The sequence below is a fragment of the Mustela lutreola genome, chromosome 15 (assembly GCF_030435805.1).
Source record: "Mustela lutreola isolate mMusLut2 chromosome 15, mMusLut2.pri, whole genome shotgun sequence".
Taxonomy (NCBI): domain Eukaryota; kingdom Metazoa; phylum Chordata; class Mammalia; order Carnivora; family Mustelidae; genus Mustela; species Mustela lutreola.
This window is the reverse complement of record NC_081304.1, coordinates 39,409,339-39,436,942: the sequence shown is the minus strand read 5'-3', so window position 1 is coordinate 39,436,942 and position 27,604 is coordinate 39,409,339. Positions and strand designations below refer to the sequence as shown.

The following is a 27,604-nucleotide window of genomic DNA, read 5'->3' as shown; positions in this document are numbered from 1 at the left end:
TGACCCAAGCCACAACCAAGAGTCAGATGCTTTACTGACTGCACCACCCAGGCACCCCTGGAATATATTTGAAATCAAATTCTACCCTTATGCTTCATGTGTAGATTGCTGGGTAGAGAATTCTGTCTTAGCAAAGAAAGATTTCCCATCTCTCCTCTCCGCCCAGTGTCCTCTGGTTTTAATTGCATCTGCTGAGCAGTTCCGGCTCGTGCTGAGTGTAGATCTTCTGTAGGCAATTTGTTTTTTCTCTCCAAAAACTTGTAAGGTTTTCTCTTATCTCTGTTAGCCTGAATTCCTCGAGGATGCCTCTTGGTCTGGGTTGTTCAGCCACTGGCTGTGGTCAGGACTTGGTGAATTCTTTAGCTATTGATCACATGCTTCGGCTGGGAACTCTTCGTGTCTTACTTCTCTGCCAACGTCCTCTTCTCCATTCTCTCTGGTCTGTTATTCTACAACTCTTTGTAGGAGCGTGTCAGACTTCCTGGGTTTACCCTCTCGTTTTCATATCTTTTTTCTCTCCATTTTCCATCTGTTTGTCTTTTCATTTTATTTTTCAGGAAATTTCCCCAAGTCCAACACTTCTTCTTCTTCTTTTTTTATTTTTAAATGTAATTGTAGTTTAATTTCCAAGAGTTTAAAAAAAAACGCAACTTTTTCTTTGTATGTTACTTTTTAATAGCATCCTATTTTAATAGCTTGTATTTATGGATGCAATATCATCTCTCATCTCATGAGAAGTTTAAAAAAGGGGTTTGATGTTTCCTTCTGCTCTCTGCATTAGTTTTGTATTTATAAAACACTCATACAGTGCCCAATATTATTCAGGCTTTTTCTAAGTATTTCATAAATATTAACTCATTTCAGTCTTCCTAACAACTTCTCAAAGTAGATAATAATATTATTCTTATTTTAGATGTGATGGAATGCAGAGTCAGAGAGGTTAAGTAACTTGCCCAAGGTCACACAGCTGGTAAGTTTTATAGCCGGGATTTGAACTTAGGCTCTGTCTGACTCTAAAGCTTATGCTTTAATCATTATCTCTATTTCCTCACAGTTTCTTTTTTTGTTTGGCTGGTGTGGTTCCTTTCCTATCAGTGGCTTCCCTCAAAAGCCAGATGTTTTGGCTGTCCACTCATAACGAAGAGGGACTTAAATGCTGCACAGTCATTCCTGGGTGTGGGAGGACTTGCTAAGGGACTTCCCTCTGCGGGGGGGGGGGGGGGGGGTATCTAACCAGGCCATCATGTCTGGGGATTCCTGACTGTCATTCTTTTTTTAAAATATTTTATTTATTTATTTGACAGGTAGAGATCACAAGCAGGCAGAAAGGCAGGCAGAGAGAGAGAGAGGAGGAAGCAGGCTCCCTGCTGAGCAGAGAGCCCAATGTGGGGCTCAATCCCAGGACCCTGGGATCATGACCTGAGCCGAAGACAGAGGCTTTAACCCACTGAGCCACCCAGACGCCCTCCTGTCATTCTACGTGGACCTTTCCTCAAGAGTCTATCAGTCTCTCCAGAAAGGGATTCCCCCAAACTTCCGTTTGGAGGTGGTAGGGTAGATTAGGACGGTTGGGGTCTCCCTACTCAGTAAGCAGAACCTGACCTCCTCTCCCTGTTTTCTGTACGGCACCTCACCCATGCCTCACTTCTGTCTGGTTTACACATGCCCAGAGCCGGTCTGTTTCATCCCATCGGGTGCTGGGGTGCGGAGAGGTACTTGTCTGGATATCTAAGAGACTTAACAGCTCCTTTTAGAGGCTCTGAACTAATCCTCGTAGTTTTCCCTCTCTCTTATCCCTGTCTTCAGCATTGTCTGATGCATCCAACTCTGATGCCTTGGACTCTTTCTGGGGTTCAGTGGTGAGAACTGTGTGGCTTTAGTCGGCTTTTCAGTGCAGACCCTTATCCCTCAGCTTTGTCTGCCACACGCCGAGTAATTACCATCTGCCTTCCATCTTCCAAAAACTTGCTGACGTTGACTATTGCCTTCTTTCCCATCCTCTCCGTCATTGTGTGTTTATACTTAAAAACAAAACAAAACAAAACAAAACAAAAAAACCAACCCACGATGGCCATTAAGGTGGGGTGTATGGAGGGAGCCTCCAGGAACACTTCTGTCCAATCTACTGTGTTCAACCAGAAGTCCAGACTGCCAGCTTCCCCAGAGCTCAGCAGACACATCATGAGCTCCTTTGACCATGCCCAAAGAAGGGAGGGAGATGTTTGGAGTCGATCTCTGGGATGTACACACCATTGGACACCATTTTTATCCTGGGAACATGAGGTGTTCATCTGGTGCTTTTCAAACTGGGTTCCCTGGAGCCTTAGGGTTCCTCAGGGTCAGCCATAGTGAGCAAGGGACAATCACATCTCCAGGTGAACCAGGGCAGCTCTACCTTTATCTGTTCTATATACTGGGGCTGTGATAAAGCTTTTGCTCAATACAAGGATTCTGCTATTGAGGGGGAAAAAAAAAGAGGGAAAAATAGAAAAGGAAAAATTTAACAGACCTATCATTATCTGCCGTTCTCTCTTCAGAGATGTCACCTGGACCATTTTTTTTTTCCCTGAGCTATTTTCATGGCAGCTCTTTTACAATCACATTTTGAACATTAAAGGCACGTAGTGAAAGGAGGATTGCTGTTGGGTTCGTGCGTGGGTTTTTAACTTGGTTCGGCTACTTAATGAAATGCATGTTCTTGGGAAGCTTACTCAACCTCTCTGGGCCCCAGTTTCTTGATCTCATAGTGGGGATTGCAACACCTGGTTAGGATGACTGAGAGAGCTTGTGGGATTGAATGTTCAGGGCACCTAGCAGCCACTCAGGAATGCCAGCTTCTCTCTTGCCCTGGACCCGTCAGTGTGCACAGTTACAGGATTCCCCCCCGCCCCAATGAATGTATTAACCAATATTTACTGCCCTGGTGTGCATCAGTGAGCCAGACAGTCCAGATCCCTGACCTCTTGGAGCATATGTTTAAGCAGAAGGGGACCGACAAATAATAAATAAGTAAATCCCATGGTGTCTTTGAAGGTGACACACGTCATGGAGAAAAGGAGAAGCGGAGGAGAGAAGGAGGGGTGAGGACTGGGGTGAGTCATCGGGGTAGCCCTCCGTGAGAGGGTGACCTCTGAGCAAAGGCTTGGTGGAGGTGAGGCAGTTGGCCATGCGGATCTGAGCAGAGAGAATTCTAGGCAGAGGGATTGGAGAATGCAGAGGCCCTCAAGTAAGAGTGTTCCTGGAGCATTCAAGGCATCCCAGGGAAGCCATTGTGGCCAGAGCCAAGTGAATAAGGGGACAGAGTAGGAGGTGAGGAGGCTTGTAGTGGATAATTAGGTACCAGATATTTACCCCCATTAAAGCATAGACCCTCAACACAATTCCTTTGCTCAAAGATATAATATCAGGTTCATTTTTCCTTCCTTTTTTTTTTCTGATTGATTCAACAATCATTTATTGCATACTTAATTCATGCTTTCCACCGTCCTGTTGACTTTTTAAAAATATTTATTTGAGAGAGAGCACGCAGGCTGGGGAGGGACAGACGGCGAGGGAGAATCTCAAGCAGACTCTCCACTAGACACAGAGCCCAACACAGGGCTCGATCTCAAGATCCCGAGATCATGACCTGAGCCGAAATCAAGAGTCCGATGCTTAACTGACTGAACCACCCAGGTGCCCCTCAGGTTCATTTTTCTAAATACTAGGATTTGGAGAAATTGAGGCAGATTATATTCAATAAAAAGTGTCTTTGCAGGGGGTGAATGAAGGAAAGAGGGCGGGGAGAAAGGGAGGAGGCTTATCTGTGGTCTTTCCAACTTTTGAGCCGATCTCTCTAGAATTTGAGTTCATTTAAGAGCTCTCTGTATACCAATTCCGGTTTCCTCAGAGGTGACCCATCCTTACCTCAGCCCTACCCTCAGCCCTACATCTCCCAGCATGGCCCTTCATGGGGCTATCTCTTGGGAACTCCTTCCCCAGCTGCCATCCACCCAACTTCCTCAGGACTCTTGGATCCTTCTATTATTTCACTCCCCTGGTCACTGCTGATTGGTCTACATGTGGACTCCCAACTGACCAATGGGCCAATGATTTCTTTCCCTGGGGTTTTTTTTTTTTTGTTTTTTTTTTTTAAATAGGAGACCCAGGAGAGAATCAGAATAGTCTCTCGCTGAGGATAGGAAGTGTAAAATAGAAAACTATTGACGGCCATGTGTGAAAAAAAAAATATGTGTGGAAAGGACCTGTCTGTAGTGAGAGGGAATAAAGTGACTCAGAGAGAAGAGAGGCGGGACAAGCAGAGCCCTGAGGGGGCCTGAGCCCTGGTTTTTCTGATGTTGCATCCTTGCTTGCCTGCTGTTTGGCTGTTGAAGCTTGCCTTGGATTCTGGGGGCAATACAATTCCTTTTATGCCTAAGCTTGTTTGAATTTGGTTTCTCTCGTGTGCAACCTAGATAACCCACTGCCTATGTCTTTTATCTTTTGAAGTTACTCAGAGGCATCGACACAGAGTTTCATTTTTAACAACCTCCCACCTGCCTTCAATTTAATTTCCTTTAGAAAACGCTGGCCATGAAATCTGCACTTCTGCAGTCCAGGACGGTTTTTCTGTCCTCGTTCTATTTTGTGAGCTCCTCCGTGAGAAAGGTTTCCATGGTCAAAGGCATTTGGGAAATAAAGGCTGCCTGCAACATTCCTACTCAGATGTTCATGACGTAGCATGTTTAAGAATCCCCGCAATGAATAAATGTGTTTCACTTTGTCTAAGCAGGGTCCCCAGATCCTTCCTATTCCTGTAACATGGAATATCCCCAATCTCGACCTTCCACAGGGCCCATACTGATGAGGTCCATATGGGACAGATCCCGTCTTCTTTAAAATGGCACAGTTCCGGGCCCCTGGGTGGCTCAATAGGTAAAGCTTCTGTGTTCGGCTCAGGTCATGATCCCAGGGTCCTGGGATCGAGCTCCACATCGGGTTCTCTGCTCAGCAGGGAGCCTGCTGCCCCCCGCCCCCCACCTGCCTCTCTGCCTGCTTGTGATCTCTCTCTCTGTCAAATAAATAAAATCTTACAATAAAATAAAATAAAATGGCTTCATTCCAGGGTGACGTGCATAAGATTGTTTGGGCAAGAGGGCATCCTGGTGTGGTGTGGTGTGGTGTGGTGTGTTGTTAGCCTGGAGGAAAGGATACTTGATAATTCCCATAGTCATCTTGCTTCACTAAGTGTGAGCCCAAAGGGCTGGGGGGGGCACTCGAAGGGGGTACCTTTGTCAGAATCACTAGGGCATCAAAGGTCCTCCCTGTCTGCCAGAATTATACCCGAAGGAGTGGTTTGCTCACTGCTCCCTTAAATTTCTGAGCAATGAAGCTGTCCATGAGGCAAGGCAAGGGTGTCCCAGAGGCTCTGCTTTGCGCAGAATGAGATTTATGGATGTTGAGTTACTTCAGGACCTCTGTTACAGGTTTGGGATATTTAGCATATAGCATAAGCTCTGGCTCTGGGACAGTTTGATGACTCCCCCCCCCGCCACCACGGTCAAAATGATCACCCTTCCACTGCCTACAGTCTGCAGAGAGCTCTTGTGGTCTTCCTTCAGCCATCCCCAAAATCTATCAGTTTTTTGTGTGGTTGACCTCTATTAGGCATGAGGACATGGCGGCCCATTCATGTGTCCTCAGCCACATAGCTGGTAAAGGAGAGCTGGGGATTTCATCTTAGGTCTGACTCTGTAATGGCACTTTCCTGTCCTACTACACTGCCCGCCATCAAGCTGTCTGTGGCTACTCCCTCAACCACCATGTTTTAACTCCTCTCTTCTCCGCCATCACCCAGATATCTCCAACGAAGACTTGGGAATTGAGAGGAGGCAGAAATGCCAAGGAAGGAAGATGGTGTCTGTGGGGTCACAGGGTTTGGAGGTCCAGAAGGCAGCCTCCCTCTTGAAGATCATGGCAGGACTAGGCCTCATGGTGCCCAAAGTCCTTTGGAGCAAAGAGCAAGGAGCAAGATGGCCATGCTTCTTCAGGTGGCCTCACAGACAAGCAACCCTCACCTGTCAGAGTCCACCCCTCATCCTTTAATAGGTGTGTACCCCTCACTCCTACCCCCATGGAGCTCACTCCTCACCGGCCCAGGACACAAGAGGTTTTGAGGTGACCAGAGTGTCCAAGAGGTGCCCATTGCTCAGTGACTTCTCAGCCTTAAGAAATGTCCAGTCGAGGGAGCCTGGATGTAAGGATTCAGGCCATCAGGCTGGGTGGCCAGGGTGAAGTCGCCTAACCTCAGCCTCTTTCCCTGGTTAAGTGGGGGGATAAAGGGTCCTCTCTACCCCTCATGGCCTTGGTGGGGGGAGGGTCAGAACTGAGGAATATTACAGTCCAAGAATATTACTGTGGGAGCTGGCTATAGAGGCAAACATCCAAGAAACTGACAAGAGCAGTCTGAAGCTATGCTCCCCAATGTGGTAGGGGCTAGCCACCCCCCAACCCATGACAATTTAAATTAATCAAAATGACATGCTATTAAACTCAATTCCTCATTCCCGTAAGCACATTTCAAAAGCACTTTTGTGATGACTGGACTGGACAGTGCCCCTAGAGAGCGCTCCCTCCATTTCTGCAGAAAGTTCTATTAGACAGCACCAACTAGTCTCTCCTCTGACCAGTTTCTTCTGGCCCCTGCCCTTGCTCTCAGTCCCTCTTTCTTCATGCAGCCTCCTTCCCCAGCCACCTAGCCCCAGAGGCCATGGTTTAAGTGAGGGGGGGCTGGTGGATCATAAAAGATAGCACAAGCTGCCGGCAGGAGTGAGGCTGTCCTCTTGTGGGTTCTGTGTAGTGCTTGGCTGCCTACTGAGATGATAAGCTCCTGAGAGGCAGGGTCTGGTGTCTTCTGCCTCTCTGACCATGCCCTACATGGTGTTAGGCACACAGCAGGTCCTCGAGCACGATTATGGTCCACTGGGGCTAACTGGTGGTCAGAAAGCTTGAGTAAGTAGAGCCCTGGCTTGGCCATGACTTTCCTGCGTGATGTTTAGAAGCTCACCACACCAGGCCTCAGTTCTCCCTCCACCAAGGAGCAAGGGGATTGGCTGGAAGAGATGATCTCAGAGCTCTTCTGCTATATCCATCTATGGCTTCAGGAGGCAGAAGGCATATTCCCAGAGGGTAGGTCCTGTGGTTGGAACCATAGGGGCTATCAGCGGCCAGTGCTCCAACCTAAGGTCAGACCCCACAGGGAGCTGTGTTGCATAAAGATGTGTGTGACGAGGTGCCTGGCATTGTGTGAGTGTGTGCATGTGTGGGTGTACATGTTTGCTTTTGCTCCCAAATCGAGGGCAGGAAATCCACATTACCATGCAAAGATAACTAACCAGTAGTCAGGGTGTGGGTATGAGGTCTTCAGGACCTATTTTTATTGACTGTTTCTCCCTTTTCCACAGATGGTTCAAGAAGCAAAGATGTTCCAGTGTTTGCAAGGCAGAGCTTCTTTTGGGAGACAAAGACCCAGTTCCTAGGACTCAGGGCTGTCTACAGATGCCCATAGTCCCAGGACACAGACTGGTCTCAGGGATGTTCTGGAAAGCCAAGCTCTGCTGGTCAGCTCTTGGGAATGCCAGAGCTCAGCACAAACCCAGACCACCCTCTGTTTGCTGGAAGGCAGGGGCACTAAATTTAAAGAAGTGGATGGAGCCAACCAGGCATCTTCTCAGTAAGCAGCAGATGGCCTGGATTCAGCCTAAGGTGAGCCACTGGAAGGCATTGTTGGAGTGATGTGTGTGGCAACCATTTTACTCCTTGACTGTAGGAGCCGGAGGACCACCACACAGTGAGGGAAGTGGTCATGCTCACCTCTCCCCACAGGGAGATCGAGTGAGAGTCATGGAAGAAAAGAGTGGTTGTGGAGGGAGCTTAGAATTTGTAGTCAGTCATTCCTGGGGTGGAAGCATTGGCTGCTCTCAGAAGCCTGGAATGCCTGGGCATGGTCAGGGCCAGAGCTCAGGATTGGGGGGCTGGCTCCAGGAGTGATGGGGTGGGGCTTGGAAGAGGTGGGGGCTGGACTACTTGGCTTTCACTCACCTCAACTCTAATCTAAAGGCCCAGGGTATCCTTCTTGCTAGAATCTTCTCTCCCTTCTCCTCTCCCATGGAGGCCCTCCCCAGGCTTATCCTTGACCCCCTTCCCCACTCCCCACTATAACACCCTGAAGACAACACTGTTTGTCTGTTTCTACATCTGGCACGCATTCCGCCTTTTTCCTACAGCACTGCCATAACTCAGGACACATTCATTGCTTGCCTGGGCTCCTGGATTCCAGACTGACTTCTTGAGCCCATACTTTAACTTGCTTTGGGTCTACTTTGCAACCATGTCCTACTCTTGGGCACCTCTTTACTTTCTCCACCTGGGGGAATTCTAGAAGCCACTAGCGTCCCTAGGCTTATTAGCTTTATCACTCCAATCTCTGCTTCCCTCACCTACTCCTCTGTCTGATCTTCCTGCACCCTTCTTGTGAGGACCCTCCCATATAATCCAGAATAATCCCAAGACTCTGTTCAAATGCCGGGGGAACCATGATGCTTTCCATGAACACCCACCTGAACACCATGATGCTTTCCCTGAACACCCACCCATCCTACCCAGGAGGAGGCCACTGTCCTCCTCGTGCAGGTACACTCATGTCACACTGGACTGTGATCGTGTGTCTCCTCCTCCAGGCTGTGATCAAGGACTTGGTCTTTTTCGCCTTAATGTCCTTACTGTGGTGCAAAGCCTGACATAGTATACACATGGCTAATGAATAGTTTGCTGAATAAATACACAGATGAATGTGTGGATGAACTTACTCAGGGGCCTGTACACACAGGCCTGGTGCCAGGTCCCTGAGTCTATGCCCTTTGGCTTTCCAACCCAGCAAGCTCCTCCACCTTCCCCTAGTGGGAAGAGATGTTTTCCCTTCTGCTGGGCCTCCTGGCTGGGTTGGGGTAGTCAAAATGGTTGGAAGAGGAAGGAGATGGTCTATGTCTTCCTCTTCTCCTGAAATCAAGCCATGCACCTGCACATCATATCTTCTCCATGCCCCATTCCCAACAACCCCCTCAGGCTATCTGCCTTCCCTTTCCAGTATTCCTGTCATCTGCCCCTCTCCCATCTCCTGAAATCTGAGGAAGCCCTGAGTATCACAGTCCATGAGGGACATCCCTACTCTTCACCTCTATCTTGTAGTCCTGCTGATGGAGAGCCTTCCTTCAAAGCCCAGGCCAAGACAGCCCACCCAAAGCAAACCGATCTTTCAGAGTCCTGTACCCCTCTGCCATCACCCACAGCCCCGGTCCCCATACCCAGCTCACCTGTCTCTCCCCAGATGGGCAGGTATTCATCTTGCTGAATGTCCAGCATGATCTCCAGCCCGTTGCCTGTCCCGCCCTTGACCGTGGTGAGCAGAGGCTTGCCATCCTCGCCTGAGTTAAACATGTAACACTTTCCATATTTTGTAAACACCTGAGGGAAAGAGGAGAAGGAGAGAATCACATGAGTGACTTCAGACTAGAGACTGGTGAGACCTGAGAGGTGAGATGACATCAGGCCAGAGTCCCCACGGTCCGTCCCAGTCAAGCCCTCTGGAGGAGCCATGATTCTTCACTGTGGCTAATGGCCTGACTTTTGCCAAGCAGGATTCAGGTATCAAAGAAAAATATGGACACATTTTGGGTTTGTTGCGATGGAATCTGGTGTCTTCTCCCCCTGGGCACCCCCTGCTCCAGGTGGTCCTGTCCATCTTCCAAATGTTGAACATCATTTGTAAGCCAATCTGTACCTCCAGCCCCGAGCTCTCTCCTGGACTTCAGACTCACTGATCAGTGTCTGATGAGTGTGACTTCAGGGGGACCCAGAGTCCCCAGACACTCAGCGAATCCCAGTGGGAACAAACTTCCTCAGGTTCCCTGCCCCAACCAGATGGTTCTGCTATACTCCTGTCCCAGGGAATAGCATCACCCCCGTCCAAGAGGTTTGAGCCAGACCCTCAGAGTGGCTGTCTACTCTTCCTCACCTCCATGTCCAATTAACCACAAAGACTTGTCAAGGCTGTTTCTACATCTGGCATGCATTCTGCCTTTTTCCTACGGCACTGCCATAACTCAGGACCCATTCATTGCTTGCCTGGGCTCCTGGATTCCAGACCGCCTTCTTGAGCCCATACTTTAACTTCGCTGTGGCACCTGCTTTCTGAAATGCAAACCTCACTTTGCTAATCCTGTCCTTAAAATTCATCAGTGATCCCCAGCACCTGTAGGCTTAAATCCAGGCCCACCATACAGATGCCCTCTGCCCACTCCATCCTACCCTTCCACATCCGTGTCCACGGGAATCCACTAGAAGGGAAACTCTGTGCATTCAGGGACTACTGCTTATTTGCTGTGTCTGGTACCTGACACATGGGGGTGCTCCAGAAAAATATGTTGAATGAATGAAGGAATGAGTGAGTGCTGAGTGGGTGGATGGAATCAGATCAGACAACATGCTGGTTCACACACTTCTTTCTATTTGCTGCTTTTGCTATCTGCAGCTCCTCTCACTCCTCTTCCTAACTGTTGTCTGAGATGGGACTGATGCATCTCGTCCTCCCAGGAAGCCTTCCTGAGTCCCTGGACCAAGTTCGGCTACGTCCTTCCTCCCTGTTCCCCTGGCTCCTTCACCATGACAGTTATCACATCCCAAACAGTTGGTCCTACATCTCTCCTGAACTTGACTCTGCCTCTCACTTCTGTATCCAAGGACTTATTCCATGGCCCGGCACCCAGGAGGTATTTGGGCCACCTTTGCCTGATGATTACATGATTACAACGATGTAGTGCGATGGTGTGATGGTGTGGGAAGAGCCCAAGGCAAGGAATGCAGAGATCTTTGTCCAAGTTTGATGTTGCCATTCATGAGTCATGAACCAAATATACCCTCCAAGCCTCAACTTCTTCATCTATAAAATGGGAGTTTGTGCCCTTTCCTTAGCCACTTCTCAAGGTTACCGAGAAGATCAGCTGGGGTAGTACATGCACAACGTGTTTTGAGAACCATAAAAGCTTTCTACAAATGCTATGGGTTATTATGCTTACATAACTGCTTTGGAACCTCGAACAGAAGCCAAATTACGTCTGGCAACATTGGCTGGAAGAGAGCCAGGCCAACTGTATTGGGTTCCTGTAGCCACTGAGGTTTGGGACCAGACCTCTCCTTGGCCTTGCTTCCTCTAAGCGGTCCCTTCCTGCAGCATGGAGGCCACGGTGTGGGGTGGGGGGGGCTCTCTGGCCTCCCACCCTTCAGTGTGGGGGCAGATAAATCACAGGGGCAAGTGCTGGAGGCTGCCTTTCTTATGCAGATCTTGAGGGTCAGATGGAAGGAAGGAAGAGAAGCTTCTACGATGTACCAGACACTGCTAGACACTCACCTATGTTATCTCCTTTAACTCTTGAAACCATGACTCTTTTGGGAATTTCTGATCCCATAATGCTGAGGAGGAAACTGAGGCCCAGAGATGCTAAGTGACGTGCCTAAGGTCACACAGCTATTAAGTAGAGATGCTGAGATATGAAATCCATGAATGTCTAATACGCATGCTCTTTCTGGCTGGCTCTCCTGGTCCTTTGTCACTGGGACCTTTCTGAGCCCTAGTCTCTTTCTCTGTGCCTTGCTTTTTCCATCAGCCCATCAGTGGTCATAGGCACGGGATCCTCCTATGTGCGAGGATTATGGGGATTGCAAAGAAGTACAAAGCCTGCTACCTGCCTTCAGGACCCATGGGAAGCCCCGGCAAAACATCAGAGTTCATGTTTTCTTCACTGTATAAAATGTCTGAGTCTCCGACCTGCCACACTCTTTCAGGACAGCCAACACCTGCTCCCCTAGCTTCATAGTGGGGGAGGACAGCTGGAACATGATTTTCCAAAAAACCCCTGAGCTTTATCATTGCTATTGTTTATAGCAACCAGACTTGGCTAACAAATTTGTCCTCCAGAGAGATGTTCCCTGGGACCACCATAATGAACAGAGGAGAGAATGTTACAGTTAGCACATGCCTGGCAAGGGCTTGAACACATCTGGGGTGACTTTTGGTGTTCTGCTAGGACTTTTCTTTGTAGATCCACTAAATAGGGTTGATGGCTCCAAAATTTATTCTAATATGAACTACCTATCTATATGAGGCGATTCGTAAGTAAAAGTACATTGCAGCTTTGCACTGGATTATTGCAAACTCCAATTCCCCCATCCCCAAACTTGGTAACTGAACTCCAGAGCATCGGGCTGGGGTTAGAATATGACCCCCTACCCACTGGGGCCAAGGTTGGACTCAGCCCAGTGTCTCTGATCCCAGACATGCAGGGTGGGTGGGGTCGAGAGAGGGCATCAACACTCCGTGAGCTTCCGAGGGGGGGTGACAAGGTGCAGAAGCTCCGAGGGGTGTTGCAGACCATCTCCCCGACCTGCCTTACTTCACGGGGAAGGAAATGCGGACTTGGCAGGGAAGAAGCAACTTGTCCAAGGCTGCGCAGTGAGAACGGGTTTGGTCTGAACTTCCTTTACAGAAGTCTCCCTCAGCTTTCCCACTTCCAACAGGAGATGGAGGCTCTGGGGGCTTGCTCCCTTCAGCTGGTCATTGACACGGTGCCTGCTCTGTGTCGGGCACTGGGTTGGCACGGCCAAAGCCTCGGGCATCCAAATCTCCCCTACAGAGGAGGGACCAGACGAGTCTTTGCGGTGGCAGTGACGGAGACTCACTCCCCATCCTTGGCTGCCCCCTCGCCAGGCCTGCTACTCACCCTGGGCCCTGGGGGTGGCTCCTGCGGGGGCCCATGGTGTCAGTCTCTCCCCACATCCCTGCTCCCAGCCTCCGTTTCAATGGGGATGTCCTGTCTTACAACCTCGCACTTCCCGTTTTGTCCCTTTATGGAGCATATCAAAGCGTGTAACTAGCTGGTGATCCATGTGGCTGTTTCTTGGACATGTCTTCGCTAGACTGCAAGCTCTGAGAGGGTAGGGACTGTGTCTGTTTTGTTGAATACACAAAGGGACTCCAGGGTGTGCCAAACCACATGCCCTTGCCCACCTCTGGGAGGCGTCCTTTGGCACTGACCAGCCTTTTTGACACTTGTCCCACCCTCCCCCCCCCCCGCCCTCCCCCCTCCCCCCCCCCCGCCCTCCCCACCCTCCCCTCCCTTTGTCTGCTGAGGCCCTTCTCAGCTTCCCACTTCATTGTACCTAAGCATTTTTGCTTGCTTCTGCATGAAGGTATTAGAGGAAATAATCCTTTCGGGAGCTAAGACAGTCTCCCTTTGTGGGGGCAGGAGAAGGGTCTCAGAGACAGCAGCAGGCTCGTGCGGGCTGCACGCCTCTCCCAGCCTCTCTCACTGTGCTGCGGAGCCCGCGGCTCCTGCCTGGTGTTTCCGAGAGGATTATTTTCCTCTCTGCTCAACATCAAAGGCCTGAGAGCTATGTACACACTGCACAATTTTGCTACAAACTTGGGACAAGATGCAGCTCTCCTTCCCCATTTCGGGAGCATAATGATGTGTAAGTGTAACACACGCTTCAGATGTCTTGTCTTATCGTCCCCAGCCAGAAAATACAATTTATTTAAGACCGGACTGTCAGGCCCAGCTCGCTGCTGCTTCAGACCTGCCATCCTCCCAGGAATCACTCCGCGCTCCCGGTAAGTGCTGACAGCCCCATCACGGATGGCAGGGTTGGACCCACTGGGTTGCTAAGAGTCTAGAATTAGTCAGTTGCATTGGTTTGTAAGAGTTAAGGTGTACATTTTAAACCTGGATCTCCAGGAGGCAGCGGGCCGCAGAGGGTGAGGGGTATGCGGGATCCTGAGATAAACATGAGTCCGTGAAATTAACCTTCATTGCTAACATTTGCACGGTGCGTTATAGCCTAGACTGCCTACGGACCCAGTGGCCCCATGAAGGAGAGGAAACCAACCATTCCTGATCCTCTACTCTGTGCAGGGCCCTGCTTGGCATTTCCATAGGTGTTCTCTCTTCCCTAATTATGGTCCAGCTCTCCTGATATGGAGGCATCTGGTGATCACATCCCCATTTCACAGTTGAAGAGACTGAGGCTGCTCAGGAGGTAGGTAGTAGAGCTGGGACTTGTGGGTGAGACTTTAATCAGCAGGGAAGTCACAAGGAAGGAAGCCTGGAATTTGGGGCCAGACAGGATGTGATCAAGACAGCTCTCTACCACTGGTCAAGTCCATGGTCATGGTCCTGAACATGGCATTTTCTGTCCCTGGTGCATTGCTTCATTGACAAACCCAGCAAGATAACCTTGCCGCGTGGTTGGATGGCCTAAATGGTAGGATGTAAGTGGGTTGGTTTGGAGAATTGTGTAATAGACATCTTGACTAGTTATGAATCCATACCAGGGAAGGGGTCACTTGGTTTCCCTTTTCATTTGGGTTGTGGGTAGGGAGGCCGAGATTAATTGAATGGGGGATTGAGGCTTCCTGTCCTCTCTGCTTAGGTCCCTAAATACCGAGCTCATCTCAAAGTAGTTAGAGGAGATGAAGACCTCCCTGTGTCACTGACTGTTTACTCCTTAATGCTGCTAAGCCTGTTGCTGAAGCCCTGGGCAGCCCGGGAGATGACGGGCACCATGGAGTTCTGGAGGAGACAGAGAGATGTTGTCATGCATACCAACCACTCTGAAAATCTATACGTGAATTCCAACTGAACTGTGACCAGTTATTGGTAAAGTGAAAAGATCCCATCAATCTGAAGTTGACACATTCTAAACAAAAGGAACACAGATGTGGGGATGGGGAGAAGATCTCACTGCCTTCCTGTAACTCTTAGGGTAGATCTGGAGTTTGCTACCCTCCTTGGGGTACTGTTGACTTTATCGCTGCCGTCGCTACTATTTGCCAACAGCCCCCAAGGTTGGTATTATCACCCCCATTTTACAGATATGGAAGTCAAGGCTCAGAGCCAGGTCACAGAGCTGGTCAGTGGAGGACTCAGGGCAAAATTCGTCTTTGCCTACTTCTGAAGCTTGTGCTCTTTGCCCCCTGTCCCTTGTAGTTATGGCTCTAATACCAGCCCCACTCCCAATCTTCTCTGGTCCCGGCTTCAGGAAACAAGAGATTAGAGCTTGCTAACACAGGGCTCTCCCACCTGGTAGTGGGGGAAGGGGTGTATCTCAGAGTCAGAGGCATCCTGGAAAAGGGCAAGCATCTTCTCCTCTAAACCTCTCTTTTTCATATGGGAGTCTAAGGTCCACAGAGGTGAAGTGACCTGCTCTGGGTCACACAGCTAGCTTGGAGACAGAGCCGAGATCTGACCTGGGCTTGATGCCTTGGGTCTGTATGTATGCCCATGCCAGGGGCTGGAACTAATGGCCGAGATCCCCGTCTCAGGGCATTGTGTCCAGGAATACGGGAAAGATTGGCCACCCATGCTGGCCCCGGGTGCAAGCATCCAGGATTGGTGTGACCTGCTGGGGTCCCTTGCCTTACAGAGTCTGGGAAATGGAAAGTGGAGCCCTTACTGGGAAAGGTTAAGAATGGCTGATACCCACGCAGACACAGTTTCCTGGTTCAATTAATAGTGCAAACAACATTTCTACACCATGTACCTACTTAAGAAAATAAATTATGTATAAGTTCCCTCAAGGGTTGTTGAATTACCCACTCACCAGCACACGGCTAAGCCTGCAAGCTTCAGACCATTCAGCCCCCTCATTAATCCTGACCTTTAGGGCTTCTAGGCGGTGGGTTTCTTGTCTGTTCTTGCTTATTACCCTTGAAGGAAATGAAATTGTACTGCTCCAAAATGCTTCCAAAATTTAGTCTTTCCCTTTCCACACCAGTGCCCCCCTCCACCAAGTTGACTGAGTTTCCCCTCAATGAGTTACTGAAATTTCTCATTAGGCTGTTTTCCAAAGAATGTGTATTAAAGCCAACTATTTAGTATAATTTGTTTGGTTTGCCTCTTTCAAACTCCTAAAACACATTTCACACGATTGGGAAGTGAGAACGTCTGTTAAATGGGTCACTGGGCTTCCAGGAAACAAAATGAACCTGACTTTCTGTTTCCTGAAGTTGCTATGAGCCTGTTTAAAAGATAAAACACAGCAGGAGGAGGGAGGCCAAGGGGGCCTGCCAGAGACAGTCCGCTCTTGCAAGGCAAGGACTGTATCTTACTAAATCTCTGCTTGCTCCTTCATCAGTTCCTGCAACAGAGTTTCTGACTAGTTCTCTCCTTCCAAGGACTGTTGCATGAGTGTGTTTTCCCTACAATTACAACAAATACCCGTGAAAGCGCCTATTCCTGGAAACCAAGAAGCCCCTTGGGAACCACTTGTCACCTCTTCCCAACCAGGAGGCCACCATCTCTTTTAAGACATCATTAGTATTATTCTCCTTAGAGGCAACTTTTGGGGTGGACGGGGAAGAAGGAAGAGTCACTGAGCACTGACCACAAGCCAAGCACTATGCTGACTGCTCTATACCCTTTCTGTCCTTTCCAGCTCACAAAGCCCGCTAAAGTTGGCCTTATTCCGCCCAGTGTGCAGATGAGAAAACTGAGGCTCTGGGAGGCTAAAAATCTGGTCCAAGGTCCTACAGCTGAAGAGTGGTTCACCTGATGTTCCCTTCTATGTGCATGGGTTGTGAGAGGTCCGCTTGGCATTATTAGAATGTATGAGATGGTCACATGACCCTCTCTTCCGGACCCCTGCATGCAACTGCTGGGATGTGACATTTCCTGCGCCCGTTTCACTGAGAGGCCCTCCTGCCTCCTCCCTCCGAGCCTGAGTGCAGCTGGGGCCTTGTCCACTGGGCAACTGTCCAGAGAGCTTTAGACCGTGCAGGAGGGGGGAATGTGTGCTCGCCGTGCAGAAAGAAAGAGCATCACGCAGTTGCAAGTCTGTCAGCTGGGAAAACAGCACGAAGGGGAGGAATGGGTGACTCTGAGTGTTCTCTTCTGATGCAAACATTTTGTGAGGAAATGTGCTCTTGGTGGATGACTCACAGAGACAGAGGGCGACTTGAAGGCACTCTGGCTGCTCACCTGGAGAGTCCCTGGGAAGGCCAGACTTCTGCTGATGAATCCCTCCTGACAGCTCATGGGAGAATCCCATATTGGGTTCGACTTGAGGTTGCGAAATGGGATGTGGGGAACCAGACGCTTTTCCAGCTGGACCTGCAGCATGGCTGGTGGGGGGCTGGGCCCTGGCCTGATGGAAGTTTCAAATGAGATTCAGCAACAGGTTGGCTGCTGTCTCTGCTAAGGCCCCAGGGTCTGTCTTCTCTTGCATGCCAGAGGGGTGGTGGCATTTTTATCTCTGGATCCCCAGTACCTGGCTCCAGACCCAGCACATAGTAGGCACTTACGGGAGATATCTGGGTGGAAGAGAAAAGTCAAGCACGAATTGGGGACCAGGCAGCCCCAGCTTCCAGTGCTGGCTCTGCACCAATGTGGGGACTATTTCATCGCGTTGGTTCTGGATCCTTCATCTCGCAAGTGCTGGCAAGAGTAACTTTCAGTAGAATTGTAAAGATCAAAAGGGCTATAATGGGTCTGAAAGTGCTCTGTGAAGGAAAGAAACCCTCTGCCCAGGCAGGGAACGTTTCTGTTTGTGGTTTGCAACCTGCTTAAGCCCCCAGCGGTTGCAGGGGAGGGGCAGAGCTGTTATTCCGCTGTGAGAATGGAAACTGAGATGTTGTTCCATCTGGGGCCATGGTCACTGCTCCTCCATTCACTCAGTGGACATCTGCAGCCCGCCACTTGTGTTCTAGGCACTGTCTCAGGGGTTGGAGATACAGGAATGAGTCCACCTTCTAGGAATGGCCCTGCAGAGAGGGTGGTGCCGGGTGATGTAGGAAGGCATGGAAGGAAAGCTGCCTGGAGGGCAGCGATGGAGGGGGCTCCAGGGGTCTGTGGCAGAATTCTTGCTAGGCACGGCGAGGATGACACCGAGGTATTTAGCAGGTGGAGACAGACCCCTTAGACTGGCTCCTGGTCTGAGATGGGCCATGCTGATGTTTTTGGGAAGACCAGTGGCACCAGTCCAGGCTTCTGGTTGTCTGCTGAGCCCTGCCTACCTGCCCATCTTTCCAGCTCTTTCTTTTGGAACTGAATACCCTAAACAATCATGGGCTCTACTAAAATGTGGGCAGGATTTGCAGAAGAATACAGACTTTGGAGTCAGACTATCCTGAGTTGAAAACCTACTGTGTGCCAGACACTGTGCACAATGAATAATGGAGCTCAGCTGCCAGATAGGAGATAATTATTAATACAGAGATTCAGTGACCAGTAGGCGTTGGTACCTGGTTCTCTCCAAGGATGCCAGGGTTAGTCTCAGAGCTGATCTGCCCATTGCCAACAGACTGCCATGCCAAACATAGGGTCACAGGGCCAAGGCAAGTGGATAAATAAAAAAAAACACACTTCTGGGGAGCCAAGTCTGACTGCAAAGAGGTTCCCCTTGCCTGTCGCCAAATGTGGGGAGCAGGACTCAGGAGGGATTCTCTGACTTTAAGGAGGCAAAGAAGCCCGGAAAAAGTGAAGGAGCATGGTTGCAAACATCCACAGTCTTGCTACCATTTTCTTATGCTGCCCTCACTTTCTGTTTCTAACCCTACTGACAAGATTCCTGCTGTCCCTGTGCCCAGGCAAGGCAGACCAGGGGCAGCATGGGTTCAAGACACAGCAGCCCAGACACACTGGAATGCGGCCCCGTGTTCCACCACATCTGGGTGTTCTGGGGAGCAGGGTGCCTCTGAGTCAATGTTCTCATTACTCTTGAGATGATGGATGTATCTGGCAGAGGCTGTACCTGGGGTCATGGTCCCCGTTACAAGTTCTTTTTACAGTTGCTTGCTTGATCCTCTGAAGGCAACCCTGTGCCCTCTTCCTACCTGCTGCCTGCTGGATTTCCAGGAATATGTTACCTGCTTGGTTTCCCCCAAGGATGTGTTAGATCTCTTCTGGAACATTCCATTCCATTCTATTCTGTATGAGAAGTTTGTCTTACCCTTGCTGGATATTTCTGCTCAGTTGAACGTTCACCTTTCCATCACCCTCCTGACAACTATTCCCAGGGATTAGGTGGGCTTCACCTCCCAGTGTATGTTTCATACCTAGAGAACCAACCCTAAGATAACAGTGGAGTCACTTCTTGCACCTGTCTCATTGCACACCTTTTTTTTTTTTTCTTTTTGGCAGATGTAAGATGAGGCAGGAACCAGAAATGTGTTCTGTTGTTCTCCTGGTTAATTTCACATTATTCTACAGGGCTGCATTGAAAGTGATGCATCAGTAAAAACCAAATGATGGTTTATGATGCTTGCAGAGGAAAAGCAGAGATTCCAATTAATGCCAGGGCTGAAAATAATCCCAAGGAGGGCTGATTCTAAAAGCTGATCAAGAAAAGGTCAAGGGGAACCCTCCTATGCTGTTGGTGGGAATGCAGGCTGGTGCAGCCACTCTGGAAAACAGCATGGAGGTTCCTCAAAAAGGTGAAAATAGAGCGACCCAGCAATCACACTATTGGGTATTTACCCTAAAGATATGAATGTAGTGATCCAAAGGGACACATGCACCTGAATGTTTATAGCAGCAATGTCTACAATAGCCAAACTATGGAAAGAACCTAGATGTCCATCAACAGATGAATGGATAAAGAAGATGCGGTATATATATATATATATATATATATATATACAATGGAATACTATGCAGCCATCAAAAGAAATGAAATCTTGCCATTTGCAATGACATGCATGGAACTAGAGGGTATTACGCTGAACGAAGTAAGTCAATCAGAGAAAGGCAATTATCATATGATCTCCCTGATAGGAGGAATTTGAGAGGTAGGGCGGGGCGGGGGGAGTAGGGAAAGGGAAAAAAAAATGAAACAAGATGGGATCAGAGGGAGACAAACCATGAGAGACTCCTAATCTCAGTAAACAAACTGAGGGTTGCTGGGGGGGTGGGGGGTAGGGATAGGGTGGCTGGGTTATGGGCATTGGGGAGGGTATGTGCTATGGTGAGTGCTGTGAAATATGTAAGCCTGATGAGTCACAAGACCTGTACCCCTGGGGCAAATAATACATTATATGTTAATAGAAATAATTTAAAAAGAGAAAAAAGGTCAAATAGGCAACTACCCACATAGCACTGAAATCCTCATACTACTATATTCTTACCGAAGTCATATTTTCTCATTGAAAACAGATTTCAGTTTTTCTAGAAAATGCTCAGAGAATGTCACTGTCTTCCCAAGGACTGGTCTTGGAGGTTGAAGAGCATATAATGTTAGTAGCAAAGCATGTTCAAAGTTGCCACAGATTCACAAAGGCAGAGGGTTTCTGGTCGCTTAATCAGATTGCTTTCCTGACACATGGAGGACCTATGAAGGAGAGCAGCCTTGTGCACATGGTGTGTCTTCCAGCCAGGTCTAAGTCCCACGTGTCAGGAAAGCAATCTGGTGGTGCCAGTGTCTCAGTAACAATCAGTAATTCCCAAATGTCAGGGAAGGTTTGGGCAGGTATCATATGGCACTATGCGGGGCAGGATTTCGGGGGTTGAGGTGGAAGGGACTCAAGTTGGCGATAGAGACAGAGGTAAGACTTTGCATACACTTCAAAAGGGTTTAGACTTGGCCCCTGCAATAGAATGGAGCACAAACAAACTTTGGAATCAAATCCCAATTCTGCTGTTTACTAGCTTTTTAAATTGGGCTAATACCCCCGGAGCATCCCCTTGTCGATGATTGGTAGGCTAGACTCCTAGGAGATTGTAATTTTCATTGTCCCATAGCTCCTTGCCTTCTGATCCGATTATCAAAGGACCTGAGATGATCAGGGGTTTTCAAAATGGAAGACAAAGCATCCTTTAGTTCACTGGACATCCAACGAGCAACTCTTCAATGTTGGATATGCTGGTAGGTCTTGGGAACACCAAGATAATAAGACATGGCCGCTACCTCAGGTAGTTTATGAGTTGTCTGGGTAGAAATGGACATCAAAGAGCTTCAGATCATCAAGGAGATACAGCAGCTGTAAGACCACTACTGGTCAACGCCCACAACGCAGCTCTTGAGGAACTAGGTCCCCCTGCGGAGTACTTGTTCCAGCCCATCATCCCTGCTGCTCTGTGTGCATTTTCACCAGGACCTTCTTTCTGCTACAGCTTGGTCATCAGCATGCCCTGCAGCCTGCCTTCCCTGTCCTCCCCCTGTGCCACCCCCTCTCCTCCCTTCCAAATCACAGCCTAGACGAGGATAGCGTAGGCAAGGTGTCTGGGGTAAGGAACCCAAGGAGGCACCCATGTCCTGGGGCTGCACTCACACTCACCCGAGAGCGAGCACCTCCTAAAATTTGCACCCCATGGGGTGCCTGGGTGGCTCAGTGGGTTAAGCCTCTGCCTTCGGCTCAGCTCATGGTCTAGTGGTCCTAGGATCGAGCCCCACATTGGGCTCTCCGCTCAGCAGGGAGCCTGCTTCCCTCTCTCTCTCTCTGCTGGCCTCTCTGCCTACTAGTGATCTCTCTCTCTCTCTGTCAAATAAGTAAAATAAAATAAAATCTTAAAAAAAATAAAATTTGCACCCCAGTTGCCTTGCTTGCCTCACCCTAGTTGGGGCCCTCCGCCAGATAGTCAGAAGAAGACAGGAGTGGAGCCGTTTGTGATGAAAGCGGAACGACAACCAATTCTCCCACTAAGCTTGCAAAATAGACACCATTGTCCCATTTTCAGATGAAGAAACTGAGGCTTAGAGAGGATGAGTTACCTTGGAGGCATCACGGAGCAGTGAATCGCCCACAGGGTTAGTCTTGGAGGAGTGGTGGCAGTCTGCAGGAGTAGTGGAAGACCACACACAGGCTTATTTTCTGGGGCAGACCCCCATGAGGACCCCCATTCTGCCAGTCCTGAGCCATGTGACCTGAGGTCAGTTACTTATTTTCTCTGACCTTCTGATCCCTCATCTGAAGGATGGGGATAATAATCCCTCTCAGGGTTAAATGGCAATGAACTCCAGCTTCTGGTTCCGTGACTCTGCTTTCCCACATGTCAAGTGGACAGGCCACACCTGCCTCACAGAGATGCCGTGGGGACCCAGTGAAAGGAGGGGTGTGCCAACCTAGAGTGAGTTCTCAAGAGCTGTTGGCAGGATGAAATGTCATTTCCTGAGGCTTTGCTGTGTTTTCAGCCCGGTCGACTGTTCTCCTGGGATCTAAGGGGGAGCCGTGAATATTTGTTTGGTGAGTCCTTTGGGACGTTCCTGATAATAGTTGCAGATCTTCCCTGGAGGGATAACGGAGAATGACTACCTGTTACCTTCCTGGGTTTATGTCATGATCCCATTCCAACCTCCTGGCAACCTTGCTTTTATTACTGTCATTGTTAGAGAAGATGCAACAGAACCCACAAGAGGCTAAAACCACTCATGTAAGGTCAAGCAGTGAGTCAGAAGCAGAACAGGGTCTCCGCCCCATTTATGGGATGAAGATGTCTCTATGCATTCCACTACGGAAGAGAAACCAAAAATACAGGCTCCTATGTCTCAGCAATGGAGCCAAACCTGAGATTTGCGTCTGTGCATGTCCCAATGTTCGGGAATATAAACAGCGCTAATTCCAAGCCAGTGCACGAAACCTGGTGAGTGCCAGTTGCTCGCTCGGCATGGCGGAGGGACGTCTTGTGGCTCTGCAGGGTAGCCCGGTGGTGTCTTGGCTGTATCCACAAAGTCTGGCTGAGGCTCCACAACCCCGTTTCCCAAAACCAGAGGAATGAGGGGCAGGTTAGCAGTTCCCTGGAGGTTTAAGTTTTGCAGGTCCTACCTTGAGAACATCCCTCTAGCTAATCTCCTCCACTCAAGCCCTAGCGTTAGCCAAGTGTCAGGGTGATGCTACTTGTGTCCTCCTGTTACCTGCCTTAGCCTCCTCCCCGGTGGTCCCCCTGTGCCCCACTCCTTTGCCCTCATTCATTTCCCACATAGTGGTCCCAGGATCTTGCTGGAAAGCAGACTCCCTACTTAAACCTTTCCATGGCTGGAAATCCATTGGTTGGGCTGATACAAGGAAGCCAATGCCTCGGGCCCCCACACAGTTGCTTCTAGCCTCTCTTGCACTCCCTGAGTCATCTCTGCCCAACTATGCCCTTCTCCAAGCATGCCATATTACTTCACACCTCTGGGCTGCTGGACATGCTGACTCCTCTACTTGGAACCCCTGCCCTGGTTTGACCCCGATAACGCTTAGTGATTTTTGTGTCTCTGCCTGGCGCCACCTCCTCCTGAAAGCTCCTCCTGACTGCCCATCCCCTTCTTCAGAACAGGTTAGGTGCCCCCCATCGGGACTTAGACAGCACACAGTATCAACCCTGTTCCATCACACCGGATGGCCTGCTAACTCCTACTTGACCTGCTGACCTCAGCTGGCTTTTCCAAACTGGGGTCAGGTCTGAGGAAAGCACACAAGAAAGGTCCTTTCCCTTCAAGCCCTGATTACTTGGGCATTTGTGTAAGCGTTTGACTGATGCCCGTCTCTCCACGCTGGACTGTAGGCTGTGGACTGTCTGGCTCTGCTCACTTTTAGGGTTCACTGGGGAGCTGACAGGACATGGAGACTGGCATCTCCATGGAGGTTCATCATGGAAACCAGTGTACCTGAGATCCATGTACACAGACCATGCCCATAAGGGAGCCAAGGAGTCAGGTGAATCCCCCTGATCCAGGAGGAGCCCCTGAGCTGGGGTGGCCCTCCAGGGTTGTTTTGAAGCAAGGCAAGGGGCCAATTGTTACTCCCTCATTGTCCTGGGGAGAGGACAGAACCCTGGGCAAGGTACCTCTGTGCACCAAAGGACAGTTCCCAAAGAGGGGATTTCTGGACTGAGAGCTGTCTGCTGCCAGTATGCCAGACCCTGGGTGGGTGAGTGTCTCGGTCCTGCAAGGGTGAACGTCTGCCATGCCTCCACATTCCCTGCATCACCCTACTGCCAGGGCCTTAGCAGGAAACCAACACATGCCAGATAAACGCCAACATAAACGCATCCATTTATTTGTCTGTCTTGGCTCCATCTCCAAATTGTGGGACTGTGTCTTCCTTAGCTTTCCCCATGCTCTAAAAGGAGCCTAGCTTCCCATCAGAACCCAAGAGAAGTTTGTTGAGTGAATGATGAAGCTAAAAGAGAGAGACCAAAAGAAGCAAAGCTACACATTTTTTTTTTTTCCATAAGGAAGGATAAATCTGCTCACAACTTAACTGTTCAAGGCTGCATCAAGTGAGCACACCTGTATGGCCCCATTTCATGAACCAGGTGTCTTCCAAGTAGAAAATTTAGCAGGTGGGCTGGATCTCCCACAGCAACCCTCTGCCTACCAACATGGTTCCTGGTTGAAGGGCCGTGGAGAGATCTGGCAAGGAGGAGATCAAGTCTCCGAATAGCAATGTTAGTAACCCATCCTCTAAAGACAAAGAAGACATAGCTAGAGAAACTGGGGTATTTAGGATGGAAAAGAGCAGACCCGAGGAGGACCACAGGTGCCATCTGCAAATATTTGAAGGGATGGCATTTGGAGGAGTGTGATTCCCTCCTGCTGTGGAGAATAGTTCTAGGGTTTCCGTTGGTTGTAGGGAAATAACTTCATTACAATGTTCAACAATACTCTTTCTGCAGAGATGGACATATTCTATATCCTAAAGACACGGGTATCCATTCGTCAGAGCAATATAGGTAAGACAGGTGCATCTCAACGGTCATACATTTAATGACAACATCCTTATCACCATTTTTATCATCCTTAAATGGTGGAATGGAGGGGAGCAGAGGTACAGAAGAAACACGAACATCAAAATGTTAATGTGGTTTTGTCTGGATAGTGGGCACATGGGTTTCATTATATTATTCTGTTTATTTTGTATACGTGAGAACATCTCCCTAATAAAAATAGATACATGTTAATTGTCCAACAAAGGGGAACCAAATGGGCGGTGTTGGGTGATAGTGAGCTTCCTGTCACTAGAAGTCTTTGTGTAAGCACTATGGGCATCCTTGAACACCCCACCCCGCAAGAACCTGAGATGTTGGAGCAAATGGCCAAGAGTAGAAGAATGGACCAGAGAGACTTGGTCAGGATCTCTACCCTTTGCATCCTGGGGGAGGGGAACCGACTGAGGATCTAGAAGAAAGCGAGATTCTGGAAAGCCAGGAACCGGAGCCAGAGACCCTCGCTCTGGCCAGTGGGAGATAATGGGGTAGAGGCAGGACAGGTGGCCAACCCTTCTAGAAGTTTTGTGCACCTGTTGGGAGGCAAGCTGAATGGGGGGGAGGATCCAAGGCAGGGTAAGGGCCCACGGGTTTGGAAAGTAGCCTTGATCAGCGACAGTGTGAATTTTGGGGGCTCAGATTCCTATGCCATGCGCTTACTCGCTGTGTGACCAACTGCCATGAGCCTCAGTTTTCTCATTAGGAAAATGGGACTAGGACCCACCTCATAGGATTGTTGTGAGGATTAAGTTAATATTGACAGCCTTGCTCATGATTGTCATTGCTGTGTATAAGGGGGAGATGGACCTAAGGCAAGGCAGGCGCCCGTGGGGAGAAGGAAATAGGACCGGAAGGCCTGTCTCTGACACCAGCCACCACGGGAGGGACTCATTTTAGGGATTGCTAACGGGGGACGGGGTGCGGGGGAGGAATGGGTATTTGAATAGGTCAGCCTGGCTTAAAAGACAAGAAAAACGCCCGCAAGGACTCTTCCATTGATAAAATTCCAGGATTCTCGAGGGATCCCAAGCAATTTTCTGGAGGCACTGCTGGGGCTTTTTGTACCCTGGCTTATTCCCATCTCTTGTAAAAGCGCGCAGTGCTGGAGGGCCGTGTGTCCACCCTGCAGGACGCAGTCTCCCTTTGGCAGTCAACACAGCCCGGGACCACTCAGCTGTGATTCCCTCCCGGACCCTGACCAGTCCGACCAAGCCCAGTGTTACACACAGTAAACCCTGAAAGGGTAGGGAAGGCAACTTCATCTCCCTGTTTCAGCTCCGGGTGCATCATGAGTGTCTACACAAATAGGTGTTTGAGCTACGTGTGGGGATGGGTGCCTTTGGGGGGACCTGCCCGCTCTGGGGCTTGTGTCCCTGGAGGGCCACCCCGAGGATGGAGCTTCTCCAGCTGGGTCCACAGAGCCCCAGGAGGCTGACTGGCAGCCACTGTCGGTAGGGGGCGCTCCTGGCAGATGGCAGTGGCCTCTTTCTCTCCCGGTGTGGCTCAAAGAACCAGCAAGGCCACCCACAGAATGCGCCACACATCAGAAGCCTAATGGCGCGTTGTAGAACATGTGGTAACTACCAAATGGGACCCAGGAAGGGAATTAGAGCCAGAAGCACAGTAGGGAGGGAAAAAAAAATTTGAGAAGGACTCAGAGGAAGTGGAGCCAGAGACAATCATCTCGAGGCAGCAAAAAGCATCTTCCAAGAACCTAGCCAGGGGAGCTCATTTCATTTAAAATCAGTGCTCTTTATGGAGAACTGGCCTGGACACTGGGACCCTGGTCCATCAGCACTGCCTGGTCTGGCCCTGACCACAGCAATCTGAAATGCTCTGGAGCTCCCCGCAGCCACTTAGTCCGTTTTTCATTCAGTAATTATTATTGCGTACCTACTATGTGCTATGTGGTCACGTACTGTGGCATTCAAGCTCTGGGTTCAGACGTGAAATGTCTGGTTTGGCCCATGACCTGGGGACTGAGTTAACGTCCCCTGCCTGAGTTCTGGCGTGTAATAACCTCCACCCTACAAAGCTGTCATGAGGTTAGATGAGATAATACAGGAAAAGGGTTTAGGACGGCAGTGAATACATGCCTGCTGGAGGACACACTAACACTTGCATAGAGAGAGGGAAGAGTGGGTCGCGTGTTTTCAGATACCCTGAATCCAGCTTGGGGATTGCACACAGTAGGCATTCAGGGGATTTGATCCAAATTGTGTGAAGTGTGCACGCACACACACACACAGCACCCGTATACACACACATGTGTGCACATACACATGTATGCACACACATCACCTATGGCCCCTGGCAGAAGCCCATTTCCCTCGTATGTAAGTGAAGTTTTCCAGACCCCTTTCATGGAGCGGGAGATGTTCCTTAAAGCCAAGATGCTTGGCTTTAAGCAGGCATCTTGGTTCCAGGTCTCTTTTGTTTCTGGCATATGGAGTTTCCCTTTCTTTAGAGCTTGGCTCTGCGTTAAATTTTTTTTTTTTTTTAAATTGTACTCTGTACTGCATTTCTCTGTGTGTGTAGTGAAAGAGAGGATTGTGTTGGCTCAGTCCATCATGGAGATGGAACTGGAAATTGTGACTGGAATTTTGATTTCATTTGCTCATGTCCTACCCTGTTCGCAAAGTTCTTGAGGTCTTTATAATGGAGAGATGAGCAAGATAAGTTTCCTAGCCTAAAGGACCCTATAGTTCCTTTGGTGGGGACAGGAGTGTGAGCAAATAACTACAGTAAGCAGAAGGAAATCTGCTGTAATGGACAGCTCGGCCAAATACACACGGGGAGACTCCAAGTGGGACCAAGGGACTAGTTCCCACCTG

At 49.5% G+C, this 27,604-nt stretch overlaps 1 protein-coding gene across 1 annotated transcript in view; it reads right to left on the bottom strand.

Moving 5' to 3' along the window:
• The window catches only part of LOC131816366 (acid-sensing ion channel 2-like), a 252,203-nt gene that overhangs the window by 75,170 nt on the left and 149,429 nt on the right, over nucleotides 1-27,604 (bottom strand). The window contains exon 2 of the mRNA XM_059149050.1: nucleotides 9,351-9,501. Coding sequence (XP_059005033.1) covers nucleotides 9,351-9,501 — 151 coding nt within the window. The remainder of the gene's footprint in view (nucleotides 1-9,350; nucleotides 9,502-27,604) is intronic.